General features: G+C 36.7%; 3 protein-coding genes across 6 annotated transcripts in view; 2 read left to right on the top strand and 1 right to left on the bottom strand.

The window, feature by feature from the left end:
* hnf4b (hepatic nuclear factor 4, beta) overlaps window positions 1-7,813 on the top strand; it is a 457,854-nt gene extending 450,041 nt beyond the window's left edge. Inside the window, exon 9 of the transcript XR_014626700.1 lies at window positions 5,680-7,813. The gene's annotated coding sequence lies outside the window, so the exon portion shown is untranslated. The remainder of the gene's footprint in view (window positions 1-5,679) is intronic.
* Window positions 1-9,381, top strand: part of frem1a (Fras1 related extracellular matrix 1a) — a 35,905-nt gene extending 26,524 nt beyond the window's left edge. For both annotated transcript variants that reach the window (XM_084403840.1, XM_084403841.1), the window contains 13 exons: window positions 371-788; window positions 1,713-1,914; window positions 2,026-2,170; window positions 2,384-2,513; window positions 2,620-2,689; window positions 3,517-3,663; window positions 3,805-4,007; window positions 4,614-4,661; window positions 4,820-4,981; window positions 5,075-5,191; window positions 5,297-5,412; window positions 7,866-7,951; window positions 8,083-9,381. In XM_084403840.1, the coding sequence (XP_084259966.1) occupies window positions 371-788; window positions 1,713-1,914; window positions 2,026-2,170; window positions 2,384-2,513; window positions 2,620-2,689; window positions 3,517-3,663; window positions 3,805-4,007; window positions 4,614-4,661; window positions 4,820-4,981; window positions 5,075-5,191; window positions 5,297-5,412; window positions 7,866-7,951; window positions 8,083-8,285 (2,047 nt within the window). In that variant the 3' untranslated portion in view covers window positions 8,286-9,381. The remainder of the gene's footprint in view (window positions 1-370; window positions 789-1,712; window positions 1,915-2,025; window positions 2,171-2,383; window positions 2,514-2,619; window positions 2,690-3,516; window positions 3,664-3,804; window positions 4,008-4,613; window positions 4,662-4,819; window positions 4,982-5,074; window positions 5,192-5,296; window positions 5,413-7,865; window positions 7,952-8,082) is intronic.
* A 253-nt stretch (window positions 9,382-9,634) lies between these two features.
* The window catches only part of usp53a (ubiquitin specific peptidase 53a), a 52,585-nt gene continuing 47,053 nt past the window's right edge, over window positions 9,635-15,166 (bottom strand). For all 3 annotated transcript variants that reach the window (XM_084403842.1, XM_084403843.1, XM_084403844.1), the window contains exons 16-18: window positions 13,843-13,894; window positions 12,063-12,784; window positions 9,635-10,592 (exon numbers count right to left, since the gene is read on the bottom strand). In XM_084403842.1, coding sequence (XP_084259968.1) covers window positions 10,516-10,592; window positions 12,063-12,784; window positions 13,843-13,894 — 851 coding nt within the window. In that variant the 3' untranslated portion in view covers window positions 9,635-10,515. The remainder of the gene's footprint in view (window positions 10,593-12,062; window positions 12,785-13,842; window positions 13,895-15,166) is intronic.

Here is a 15,166-nt window from a genome sequence, read left to right as displayed (position 1 = left end):
TTATCTGATATTTAAGCACGATTTGCACACAATTAATAATTAAATATAATACATTTCATTTTTTCTATTATATTAAATTAACATTATATATTAAGTTTATTTAACAATAATTTTTTTCCCCAATTATTGGCTTTTTGGCATTAGAAGCATCAGTAGCATTTTGATATTATATTGGCAATCAAGCACAATTTGCACACGTATTGTAAGTACTGTAACTAAATCAATATTAATTAAATAATAACAATCTGTATATATACAGTGTGTATGTATGTGTATATATATATATATATATATATATGTATATGTATATGTATAAAGATAGTTGATTTGTCCTTTGTGTTTTTGCTCCATATGTCTACATTATCCATAGGTTTGTGGTCAGCAATGGCATATCAACTCGCAACGGGACCCTGGAGATCTTAGTGGAAATGACTGATAAGGTTCTGCCCACACTAGTGCACAACACTGGTCTACGGGTTCCCCAGGGGTCCACCATAACTTTGACACCTGATGCCTTATTCCTGTCTGATCCTGACAGCCCACACACTGCCTTGAGCTACAAGGTGGTCCACCCTCCCCAGTATGGCCAGTTGCTTTTGAACGGACAGACACTGGTGGCTGGTAGCAGTTTTACCCAGCAGAACATTCAGGATCTGGCTGTTTCATACAGACACTCTGGAGGAGCTTCTCAGATCGATCGCTTCAGATTCACAGCCTCTGACAGCACAGAAAGAGGATTCGTGCTGGACGGAAAAGTGCAAACTGAGCCGGTCTTCTTCACTCTGCAAGTTAGTTGCAATCATTTGTTTTGATACAAATTTTTTTTTTAAACCTATTTTTACAAATTTTAAAAGGTCTGCACTGTAACATTTTTCAAGCAGGAAATAAAAAACAATGCAGACATTTCGTCTGTTTGCATTCGTCAGTGTAACAATTCAGTGGTTATATAGAAAACACTACAAATCTTCAGGTGATCATAATCAGACAATCAATCCACAGACTCTATTTCAACTCCATCTGGAACAACAAATCAATAATAATAATAGGAACAATAACACTTCAGGAAAAAATACCATTCATAAACATTGTGACCCAAAAAAATAAATAAAATTTAACAAAATAATTTGGTAACACTTTACAATAAGGTTCATTAGTTAGCATTAGTTAATGTATTAACTAACATGAACTAACAATGAGCAATTCATTTGTTGCAGTATTTATTAATCTTTGTTAATATTAGTTAATAAAAATACAGCTGTTTATTATTTGTTCATGTTAGTTCACAGTGCATGAACTAATGTTAACTAACACAACCTTTGATTTTAGTAACGTATGTTGAATATTAACTAAGATGAATAAAGTATTGTTAATTCTTAGTTCATGTTAACTAAGGTAGTTAACTAATGAACCTTATTGCAAAGTGTTACCAATAATTTTAAATAATCAATCCTCTTTTAAACCCAAAGGAGACGAAACATCCAAAACGCCTCTCTTACTAAAAGTTATTTATCGATATCTCCGCCACGGCGGGAAGTCGTTCATTTTTTAATACCTAACATTTAAGATGTTCAGTATCATGATTATACTCAATAAAGTGTAGCAATGGGAGAAGTAACATCATGTCTGTAAATGTCTGATTTGTGTTCACTCACTCTGATTATTGTTTGTCTGTCATTGTTTTCCAATTTATAATACTGATGTGTGTGCCACAGATTGAAGCTCTCGACAGCTCAGCTCCACAGATAGCAGTGCTGGAAACCCTGTGGAAAGTGGAGCTCCTCAAAGATGGCCGTTATGGGATCTTTATTTCCTCCAGAGAGCTTAAGGCTCAGGACAAGAACTCTGCAGACGGTGATCTGATCTATCACATCCTCAGACCGCCTTACTTTGGATACCTGGAAAATTATACCAATGGTGAGAGGTCTGTCTGTCTGTCTGTCTGTCTGTGTATCCATCTATCTAGATCTAGTCTTCCTGTCTGTAATAATGTGTTTACATCCTCTATAATCTTTGACATGTGCGTAGGTGAGTTTGTGAGACATCGTTTCTCTCAGAGGGATCTGAACAGAAGGAATATCCTCTACATCATAAACTCTGCTCTGGACTCTTTAACTGACAGTCTGGAGTTTGCCGTGTCTGATGCACTGGGCAAATCTGGACCCTCTCACAAGTAAACCTTGCGCTTTGAAATGATGTTTAAAAAAAAAAATATATATATATATATAGATATTTCCATTGGCCATAAATAGTAATTTCTTATAGCAATATAATGTTTTTGTATTTCTCAATGTATTATGGAACACCACACTTCCACACATACAGTACACTTGAATGGCATGTTGTTTGTGTATATTAGGATGTGTAATATTACTCCCTCTGTCAGATTGGAGTTTAGCTGGGCCAGTGTGGAGCTGACCAGGACTGAGTATATCATATGTGAGAGACAAGGGTCAGTCTCACTAACCATCCAGAGGAAGGGGAATGTGCAGGACTCGTCTTATGTGACTGTACAGGTATTGCGTATAGCTTTATTTGATTGTTTTTTATTCTTCTGCAGAAAAGGATTTTATATATATATATATATATAAATAAATATATATATTTTTTTTATCTCCATAGGTGAAAGAACTAACAGCATCTGCTGTAAAGGATTTTATACCGGCTTCATCTTTGATTCAGTTTGACCCAGGTAAATTGAAACACTTTCAATTTTTTTAGGGTTTTCTTAAAGGGGTGGGATAATGCCCTTTTCACAAGATGTAAAATACGTCTCTGATGTCCCCAAAGTGTGTATGTGAAATTTTTGCTCAAAATACCCCACAGATATATTTTTTATAGCATGTTCAAATTATCAATTTTTGAGGGTGAGCAAAAACGCACCGTTTTTGTGTCTGTCCCTTTAAATGCAAATGAGCTGCTGCTCCCGGCACAGAGGGCGGAGCTTCAGGAGCTCTTGTGCGTGTGTTGTTAGCAGCTCTGATTACCTCACGCAGACAGCACTGAAAATTTCAAAAACTTTTAGCCTTTTATGTTCAAACCGGAGTCGGACAAAGATGGAGAGACTCAAGAAAAAGTGACAACATGTAGAATGCAACAGGACATTTCTGAATGATTAGTTGATGAATTTATGTAGCTGATGTGGAGTTCTTCTAGTCATTGATTAGCATATTCTGTCATGATAATTTATAAATCACATTCCTGGGGTGGAGGTTTATGTCAATTTTAGGTTTAGAATTAGAACCATGAAGAAGCTCATTGTAGTCCCTACCAGCCGTTTGTTGTAGTCCTTAAAAAGCGATTTCTGTAAAAGAAAATCTCTCTTTGCTTTGAACGTCGTAACTTTGCGGATGTTGTTTATGTGCAAACAGCAACATTACACACTAACTTAAGTTAGAAAAGAGAAATCATAATCAACCACACCTTTAAATAAATAAAATAATGAATTGAGATGCTACAATAAGATACTACAGAAGCTAATTCAATGCTTTAATCATTGCTAATTGTGTCTTTTCTCAGGGATGGTCAGTCGAGTATGGAGAGTGGAGATTGTTCAGGATTCTTTAGAGGAAGGTGATGAGAAATTTGAGGTTACCTTGGTATCTCCGGTGGGTGCAGTGCTGAAAGACAAATCTGAAGCCACTATCTTCATAAAGGACACAAATGGTTAGTGCAGATTGTTCATAAGACCATATATTTGGTTGAACAGTTCCTTTAATGAATATAGCAATAATTCTGATCCTACTTTCACATGATGATGAAACGTCACGTAATGTCTGTAAGGTCATTTGTTGGGTGTTTCTACAGGGCAGTGCAGAGAGAACCGAATCAAAGCAGGAGCTAGTATTCAAGGCCAGGAGGTTGAGCCAGGTCCGTACCCTCAACACGGCTCCATCCAGGTGGAAACATTACCTTTCTCTCAGGGTTATATCAGAGGTGATGGAGATATAACAGCTGAAGCTCCCTCCACTGCAAAGAAAAGACTCAGAGTCATTGGGAATGGAAAAGTGGTAAGTTAGTATGAATCTATCTATCTATCTATCTATCTATCTATCTATCTATCTATCTATCTATCTATCTATCTATCTATCTATCTATCTATCTATCTATCTATCTATCTATCTATCTATCTATCTATCTATCTATCTATCTATCTATCTATCATCTGACCTTTTCTATCTATCTATCTATCTATCTATCTATCTATCTATCTATCTATCTATCTATCTATCTATCTATCTATCTATCTATCTATCTATCTATCTATCTATCTATCGGTATTATTTATATACTATTATGGTATAAAATTTGCATACTATGTAGCCTGTGTTATATACTATAGTGTAAAGGTTTTTTAATAGCTTTTAAATATTTGGAGTTTTCATTTTCAATTTTAGTTTCTATTTAGAAATATAATCTTCTATTCCTTTTTTAGCTTTATTGTCATTTAAGTTTTAGTAATTTCAGTACTTCCAGTTATTTCTGTTAGCTGCCATGGCATTTTATTTGTTTACACTATATATATATTTTTTTTTTTCTGTATTTATATATATATATATATATATATATATATATATATATATATTCTGAATAATCTAAAGCACTTTCATCCACAGGTTCAGCCTTCGGAAATCATTCGTCATGGATCTGATGTCATTTATAGAGTAAGTGGAATAAAACAATGGCAGTAGAGGAGATGTGTAGCTGCAGTTGTGACTAGATATATCTGGGTTATATCCAAGAACATTATTTATCTTAAATGTTGAAACTATAATTTTGTTATTATTCTTAACATTATATTAATATTATCAATAACTTACAGTATCACGGCATGGTATCGATGGCGGTGGAGGAGGACAACGCTGACTCCAGGACTGACAGAAAGGCACAGGTGCAGGTGACCAGCTGGGGGCAGCAGCGCGCTCCTTCACTCAGGACAAAACTACAGCAAACTGACAGAGTTCTGCAGCCTTCTGGGACTCGGGTAAGAGTTTTGTGAGCGTGTCTTGAAATCATCAGATTAATTCGAGTAATCTTTTGCAAATAAACCTGCGTGTTTGGTTGTCTCTCTCCCAAGCCTTCTTCTAAACCCTGTACTCCAGAGCTCAGTGGCTTCCTCCATTACAACGACAGCTCAGGTCAGATGTTTCACTGTAATGGAGTCTCTTGGAGGCCCTGGACACCTACTAATGAGGTCATTCACATTCATATTTAGATTAAATCATGATGACTGGCTCTTCAGTTTCTACATTTCATGAGATGATTTGAATATTTTCTTGTCTTTTCTGTACTCGCTCAGACTGTGAAAGCACAGAAATGTCCTCGAGGATGGACGTACCACAACGACTTCTGTTATATTCTGAGCACAGAGCGCAAAGCCACGTGGAGCGCTGCGGTGCGGGCCTGCAGAGAAAGGTGAGACAACACGCTAAAAAACAATAAAACCATCAGTAATGACTTGTAAGGAATACACTCAAAGACTTTTGTCCCGATCTGCAGTCTGGATGAGTCGACAGTAGTTGCTGAATACCAGAGCCAGTCTGCTGATTTGATTTGACAGATTTCACAGAAAATTGCGTAGTGTATGATGGACCTGTTTTTTTTCTTTCTTTTTGATTCATTCTTTGATTTCATTCAGTCGGAGGATATCAAATATGTGTGATTTATTTATTTTTTTTAAAGGTGCATTAAGCAACTTTTCATGTTAAAAATACCCATTTTTCTAACCCATACATGCTTAAGCAATTGCCTGATGGGCTGAATGAGCCCTTCTATGATCACTGCGATTGCCTCTATAATCCTGTACAGTAAAATAAATAAGAGGGATTCGGGTCGGAATCGACTGGGCGTGACGTCATGCGCATTCACGCTCACCTGGCTATGTCTGGCAGGTTTGTGTATTCGCCGCCATTATCCGCATCAGCGAAGACAACTCAAGCGACTTTTGCAAAAGTAGAAGATGGATTCAAAGAGACCGGCTTCCAGTTCATCCCAAACCCCAACGCAAACTCCACATAACCGCGTGCACAACTCTGGTTGCAGTTTCGCGTGTCGCCAGAAGGGGGCATAGTTCTGCAAAAACTCAGAGACTTGCGCAATGCACCTTTAAGTTGGCATGAAACAAGTCTTTTCTTCCCTATTGTGACATCTGAGTGAAATGGCTTCTCGAACAAGCAAAAAAGTAGGATGGGACTTGGGTTGCCAGGTCTGCGTAACAAAAAACAAAAATAGCCTAAAAGTAGCCAAATGACCATATCCTAAATATCAACGGAAAATATGCCATTCTCACATCTAAAAATACATATTTTACAGTCACTAATATCCAAACTGAAAACAACTAGGTATATCGTAGTGATCATAAACAAACTTAACATCTAGAACAGTTTTATCATTTGTATATTATAGCATATTTCAATACAAGTGTTTTTTTTTGGTCAAATATAATTTATTCAAGATTTGTCAAACCTATAACCCACGTGGTAAAAAAAATAAAATCTGCGGCAACAGTTTAAAAGTTGTCACGGACTTGGCAACCCTGGACTTGATTTTGGCCGTAGAGCTGCACAATTCTGAATAAACTGAGAATCACGTTTACATTTTTTTTATAGAGATCACGATTCTCCAAAGATTCTGAACAGACAATGTAACAAAATGTTATTTACTAGAGGTTCTGACAAAATGTTAATGACTGCAGTCTATTTAAAAAATATTTAATTAATTTGAGTTCATTTTTTTTAATCAGTTTGAATGAATGATTCAACGACTCACTCATTAAGACTTCATTTGTTTCATTAGTGATGAATCAGTGTTTTTGAACAAATCTCTTGAATGAATGATTCAGTGACAAACACATTCGCTGTGTCCGAAATCGAATACTTCCCTACTATGCGAAAAACAGTATGGCAACAGAGTAGTTTGGCGGAATACATAGTATTCGAAAAACATTAGGTGAAAAGTCCCCGGATGACCTACTACTTCCGGCGAGATTCTGAAGTTAGCAAACGATGGACACTAACTATCCCATGAGGCCACGGAAGAGGATTTATGAATGGAAGTGAAGCTAACCGATGCTGATAAGTCATGTGACAATAACAACATGGCGGATGTAGTACGTCCCGATTTCATTCATACTATATAGAACATATTTTTTATTGGTCGAGAAATAAATTCACATCAAATGTAGTACCTACTCAGTATGCGATTTCGGACGCAGTGATTTTTTTAAACATTGCCTTGTCGCCTCCTGCTGGTGTAACGATGTAATTGATACAATCTGTATTTGAAGCATCAAGTTACTTTCAAAAGGTGATTTGTTACCATAGACATCAGACTATATCTGAACTATAAACTTTTATCACAGTACTTCTGTGATCATTTGAATTATCGTAACACAAATAACGATAACGTGTGGTTTAAACATGACAACTGTTCTCAGCGCCGGCGCCAATGCAGATCTGAATGTTCGCTGTGATCGTAGCTACTTGTCAAAGGTTTAATAGACAGTTGAATCATTGTCATTTAGGAATAAGATTGTGTGAGTGTTTGAATCGAGATCGCCATATTTGAACGATTAATCGTGCAGCTCTATGAGGAATTGATTGGATGGTTGTGGTTTGCTATTGGTGGATCTCATGTGAGTGACAGGTTGTCCCGCTCTCGCACCAGTAAACGCGTCACTAGAGAAGAGATGCCGCTGCAAGATGGAGGGGAAGTTATTTTGATTAAAGATTACGAGGAACATGAATAATAAAAAAAAAAAGATGTGCACGAATAAATAATTTATATAAACACTGTAGTATTCAATAAAATATAAGAATGGTCAAGTTTGTGACTTTCATGTTGACTAACTAAATACTTGTTTCCTCAAGCTTTAATGGAAACCTGGTCAGTGTTTTGTCAAAAGGAGACATGGACTGGCTGTGGGACTTCAGTGAAAGAAAACCCTTTTGGATTGGTAACTTTTTTTTGTGAATAAAACTAACTTTGCAGTCAGTGTGATTACGACGAACGTCACATTTGTTAAGGTTCTTTAGCGCAATGCGATTTAAACATGAACTCATCGCTCTGTTTTTTCTTGAACCACAGGTCTGAATGATCGTGAAAGTAAAGGCCGCTGGGAGTGGGTGGGTGGAGAGCCTGTCACTTACACCAACTGGAGGCGGAGCCCTCCAAAAAACAGGAAGAAGGGAACAAGGAAGTGTGTCCTGGTCTGGAGGAAGACGAAATGGCAGATGCGAGACTGTAAGAAAGGAAAGGGACACCGCTATGTGTGTTATGTTAAAATGTAAGACTGCTCACAACATGAGGGAATTCACAGTAATCATGATGTGACTCCTGTAATGTGGTTGTTAATGCCACATTAACAACTGTTTGCTGTCAACTGACCAAGGGTCAGGGTCATTTCTTGGTCCAAGGGTGACGTGACCACGGCTGTGTCTGAAATCGCACTCTCTTGAGTAGGTACTTATTTTGAACATAAGGTGCTATAAGTAAAAAAGTACATTCTATATAGTATGAATGTAATCTGGTCGTACTACATTCGCCATGTTGACATTATCATGTGACCTACCAGCTTCGGTTACGTCGCTTCACTGCCATTCATAAATCCTCTCCCGTGGCCTCATGGGATAGTAAAGTGTCAATAGATGCGCACTTCAGAACCTCGCCGGAAGTAGGAGGTCATCCAGGTATTTTTTGCCCACTCTTTTATGAGTACTATGAATTCAGACATACTTTTGTCACATACTGATTTTCACATACTATATAGTAGGGAAGTGTGCGATTTCGGATGCAGCCCACATCTTTTCTAACTCAGAGGACCGTCATGTGTTGTAATGTAAATGTAATATATGCTACTCAATCTCTATGTATTTATTACTGTTTGTGCTCTGTATGTCATGGGACCAATTTTCAAGAAATGGTCTTGGATTTTGAAGCTATGTAGAATTTTTAGCTAGCATTAGTTTTTTAGTTCACTAAATGATTGCTATATATATATATCTGAATACTATCACTGCAAAAACCCCTACTTTAGAATAAAAATTCCTGACATATTAATGACATCTGAAATTAATGCTCTATTATTTAGATTTCTCTGGAAATTATTGCTAACTAACAATTGTGTCCGAGACTGAATATACATCTTTGAAGAATTACAATAGATATTCTAGGCTTGTTGAATTAAAATAAATCTTAAAATAAATAGTATGCATATAGATATATTTTTAAGAACATTTGAAAGTTTGGGTTCAATAGTTTTTTTTTTTTTTTACTAAGAAATTATTTTTTATTCAGCAAGGATGCATTTTACATCGTTACAAAAAATGTCTATGAACTTCCTATTAGTCAAAGAATCATGAAAAACTACAGAAATATTAAGCAGCACAACAGCATATTAGAATGATTTCTGAATGACCATGTGACACTGAAGACTAGAGTAATGATTCTGAAAATTCATTTTTAAAATATATTCAAGTAGAAAATGATTATTTTAAAATTTTATAATATTTCACAATATCACTGTTTTTACTGTATTTTTTTTATCAAATAAATACAGCCTAGGTGAGAGGATGTATGAAAGGTTTATGAAAGTGTCTTAGTGTAAATATTCACACAAATTAGGCAACCATGTTATGCTTAAATAAATCAGTTTATTAAAAGTTCTTAACCAAAATGAACTACAATATTATAAAAGTTAACATAAGATAAAAACACCTTTATCCCATCTTTACGTATAAAATAAGGCACTAGTCAGTGTTCTGCCAAGCAATATACAAAATATCATACAAATAAAAACTAAATGACAAAATGTACAACTTGTTCCACATATGAAAAAAATGTGCCCAAATAAAGTCAAGTTCCACCATTTACAAACAAATGACATACATTTCGATCTCCAGTGTCCATGATTTCTGTGCACATTGAAAAACTCAACATGATTAGAAGGGTGACAATATTTAAAGTGGCCCATTTTAATAACTGATCAGGGGCTAATTTAATTAAAAAAAATAGATATCACACACCTAAACCAACAAAAAAAGGCCATGAAACATTTAAAGGAGTTCTTACCAAATACAGGAATGGTTTCACATTTAGCAGCTTCACCCTCTGGAAATACAATCAAATCTTTTAGCAGCTCTGCCGTCCAAAAACAATCGAAACATTAAACGATTTAAGAGAAAATCGGAAGCAGAGAACAGAAACTCATCCCTCCAAATGAACAAACGCACCGTGGGGTCGGAAGACAATCCATCCCTTTTATTCTTTCACTTTTGTTAATCTTGTTAGTCTTAATTAATTAGTCATCAAATACAGTATATTTTGAGTGTTTTGGAATATTTTCTTTTAAGTTAGGTAATATATTGTTCTCTTTTGGCTTGAAAATGTGCAAATGTACTGTTTGATACTGCCACAGAAAGACATGTTCCAAGAGAAGGCCATTGAACATCCAGTGATCCAGAGGTCTCAGCGTCCACGCTTCATCACTAGCGCTGTGTGTTTCTCACACGACACCTGATGTCATAGAAAGCCGTGTTCGTCCAGTCCTTTCACTGAAACGGGGTTCCATTTTGCAGTGGGTTTACTGGAAGCATGAACTGAAAAGAAAAAGAACATTATATCAGTATTATCAGACTAGTGTTAAAGTCCAGCTTTATTCTAGGTGAATCTGGCAGCTCATAAGAATGTCTATCAGTGTTGGGTAGATTACGATTGTAGTAGCCAGACTGAATGAAAATTGTAGTTGGTAATGTAATCTGTTACATTACACATTTTAGGTAATGTATTCTGACTACTTTTAGATTACTTTTGACCCAACTCATTTATCCTTAATTTGAATAGGACTATCTTATTGATACCGTATTGATACAAAAATACAAAAGAAAGAAAGGGATTCAGGGTTTCTCAAACTCTGGTTTGTGAAGGAACTACAGGGGGTTAGTGAGGTCATAAAAAGCTAAATCATGGAAATGCCAAATGAAAATAAATAAATAAAAATCAACATACTAACAACACACATTTTATTTGTTTAACTGCATGTCATGTGACCATTAATCGGCATCAGATAACCTGATCTATCCATCCGTTTATCCATCCATCCACCCATCCATCTATATTACTACCATCCATCCATCCAACCATCCATCTATATTACTACCATCCATCCATCTATATTACTACCATCCATCCATCCATCCATCCATCTATATTACTACCATCCATCCATCTATATTACTACCATCCATCCATCCATCTATATTACTACCATCCATCCATCCATCTATATTACTACCATCCATCCATCAATCTATATTACTACCATCCATCCATCCATCTATATTACTACCATCCATCCATCTATATTACTACCATCCATCCATCCATCTATATTACTACCATCCATCCATCCATCTATATTACTACCATCCATCCATCCATCTATATTACTACCATCCATCCATCCATCTATATTACTACCATCCATCCATCAATCTATATTACTACCATCCATCCATCCATCTATATTACTACCATCCATCCATCCATCTATATTACTACCATCCATCCATATTACTACCATCCATCCATCCATCCATCTATATTACTACCATCCATCCATATTACTACCATCCATCCATCCATCTATATTACTACCATCCATCCATCCATCTATATTACTACCATCCATCCATCCATCCATATTACTACCATCCATCCATCCATCCATATTACTACCATCCATCCATCCATCCATCCATCTATATTACTACATCCATCCATCCATCTATATTACTACCATCCATCCATCTATATTACTACCATCCATCCATCCATCCTACTACCATAAAATACCAAAAAATATAAATTACTACATATAAATTAATGATTAATCAACAACTGTATTGTAACAGTATATTAATCAACGTGCCACATTGTAACTTAAGACAATCACTAATTTGAATGTTATTTTATTTTAACTATTTATTTTTGACTGAAATGATCCCACTAGTTTATGGTTTCAACCGATCCACATTAGAAGAGATGTACATGTATTTGAGACTCATTACCTGCGCTAGCTATGACTCTGGTGTGCGATGGCACCTGTGTTTCTGAAGGAGATGGTGACACTCTTTCCCCATAATCACTTTCACCAGATGAGGTGTGATCCCCGGCTCTAGAGTCGACCATCATATGAAGCCCGGGTCTCTTTTTATAGTACTTGGCACGGTAAGTGTCCGTCATGCAGTTATCCACAGAGAAATAAGTGGTGGGGATCCCAGGAGAGCCGACAACAGGTTTAGGAAAGACTGAGAACTTCTCCTCACCCTCACTAGCTGACAGATCATTCCTCTCCTGATCAGAGGAGCCAGACTTGGAGCTCGTGTCCGACGAGATCATGTGCGATTCAGTTGAGTTTTCCAGCCACTTCTGCTGGACGCTCTGGGACAGGGCCGAGCCGTTCCGGGGAAGGCGCTGAGGACTGGGTGGGCAGGGATCTTGCGGGAGGTTTCGTCGGTTCTCTGAACTCAAGATATGTGGTTTTGGAGGCAACGGTGGAGCTGCGGCGTGAGATAGAGTCCGAGAGGGAACCTGAGGAGGCATGTCAGAATGTAACGACGAATCCTCCAGCTCGGAAAAGGGACCGGCAAGGTCATCGGAGCTGTTCCACTCCGAACTGCTGGTCTTGGTGAAATAAGGAGGGATGGGGTTCCCGTTTACTGCATGTGGTCGTTCTACCTCAGTCTTTTCCATCTTCTCCTTACCAGGAATGTATCTAAAAGCTTGCCTTCTGCAGGAGGAAACATAGCTCTGTTATATTTATAACTATAGGTATAATTATAAGGTATATAACTACCTTATAATTGCCCGTATGATCCTTGTGAAAAATAAGTGTGCTTAATTGTATTTCTTGTAGTGTACTTCAAATCTTAAAAGTATGCTTTAAAAAAATTATACTCCCAGATAATATTATATCAAATAATAGGCCAGTTAAATGACTGTTTCTTTACACTTTTACACTTGTAATAATGTCAAATTAAAAGTTTTTTATATATGTACATTTTAGATCGTTTTAATAATCCTGTCGTGCTTTAAAGTACACTTATTTTGATTGTTGACTAACATACTGAAGCACAAAGTAATTGATTAGAATTTTAAATGTAGTATGTTATTCGATATTACATTTATTTATTTAATGATAAATAACATTTATCATTTAAATCCATATATTTTAACTGTACTAAATTGCAACTTTGTCATTACATACTGAACATATTCAAATATGTGACGTAAATGTTTCAATAGAAATTACATTTAAGTATATTTTAGTTTACCATAAATGCTTGTCAGTACATTCAGCAGTTCACTTTAACCATATTTCAAAGTCAATAGAAGTGTAGAAGTAATTATGAAATTTAATAAATGTGGTCCTACTTAAAATTGTATAAAAGTATTTAAAGGAAGGTTACATTATTGAGAGACACTGCAATAAACTATACTGAAACATTTGCAATCAATGACCCGAGTCACATGTATACACAAATATGCACAAAATGTCCTTGGAAAAGTGTTTATTCCCATAGAGCCCAAAGCTTATGAAGGGTCATCTAATGCAAATCTGATTTAAGAACAGAATTATGCCCTAATATGACAAAAAGTATTTAGGCACTTAAGTGACACTACAAAATGTTCAAATGCATTGCATTACAGAGAGAAATATATATAATAGCTACTTGTGACAATGCGTTTATGGTTTTATACAACTAAACATTACTGTACATGGAAAGTACACAAAATAGCATGGAACATATTCAAAGCTTCATACATTCATATTTCCAAATAACTCACCTTGGAATAACAGGACTCATGGAACGATCATGTGCTTTCTTTTGGTAGTCACCTATAAGATAAATGATTAAAAACATATGTTTTATGTATAGTTCCATGCATTCTTTAATGTGTAGTTATTTTTAAAATATACATCTCAAATGAAAAATAACACGAACAGACAGAATATCTCCAGACAGACTGAGGCAGAATTGGTCTGATATGTCAACTCCCAGCTGTAACATTGACAGTGCAGACGTGTTATGTGGTTCAGTGAGGATGTGTCTCAGTGGGGCATCTGGCGGGCAGTGCTCAGCAGGGGCTCTGGGCCTGTCTGAAGTCCAAAGAGAAAGGGCCCAGGCTGGGCCATCCGGTTCAAACCAGCTTCTCTGTGCGCGCCAATGGCTTGTTAACAATGAGCTCAAGGGGTAAACGCGATCATAAAAGTGCCCATGCCATGCCAAGTGGTCAGAGAGCTTGGATTCCAAAGAGAAAACAGTAAAGCTTTCAATGTGTTGCTGTAGTGACCGCACCTTTAAATCTGACTAGCTGTCAGGTGGACTGTGGGACATATAACCACACAAGCTGCATGCTGGGAACACATTCACAAGCAATGGCGCACGAAATAACAGTGAGATTGTCAGGGAAGACAGCACCACTGTGCAGAAACCTCAAAACAACAGTGCAGTTTTCCAAGGAATGATAGAACAGCTACTTAGTTAAAGGTTTCAGCCAGGAAATCCAAAAATTATTTTTTGGACTTCAGTATATAAACCCCGTTCAACTGCTCATTATTGCCAGCAACTCAATGCATTTAGGCATGTAGACATGGTCAAGACGATCTGCTGAAGTTCAAACTGAGCATCAGAACGGGGAAGGAAAGGTGATTTAAGTGAATTTAACGTGGCATGGTTGTTGGTGCCAGATGGGCTGGTCTGAGTATTTCAGAAACTGCAGATCTACTGGGATTTTCACGCACAAAACTAGGATTTTCATCCTCACTGAACCACATTCCACTGAGCTTAGAATGTCTAGGGTTTACAGAGAGATCAAATATCCAGTCCAATAACCAGACAGGTTCCAGCTGATAGAAAGGCAGCAGTAACTTAAATATCCACTCATTGCAACTGAGGTCTGCAGAAGAGCATCTCAAAACGCACAACACATCCAATCTTGAAGCAGAAGAGCTACAGCAGCAGAAGCAACAATTCACAGAGGCTCATCAAAACTGGACAATAGAAGATAGGAAAATGATGCCTGGTCTAATGAGTCTCAATTTCTGCTGTAACATTCATATGATATGGTCAGAATTTGGCGTAGACAACATGAAAGAATGGATCCATCC

Source organism: Rutilus rutilus (assembly GCF_951802725.1).
Source record: "Rutilus rutilus genome assembly, chromosome: 3".
Taxonomy (NCBI): Eukaryota; Metazoa; Chordata; class Actinopteri; order Cypriniformes; family Leuciscidae; genus Rutilus; species Rutilus rutilus.
This window is presented reverse-complemented; position numbering and strand designations above follow the sequence as displayed.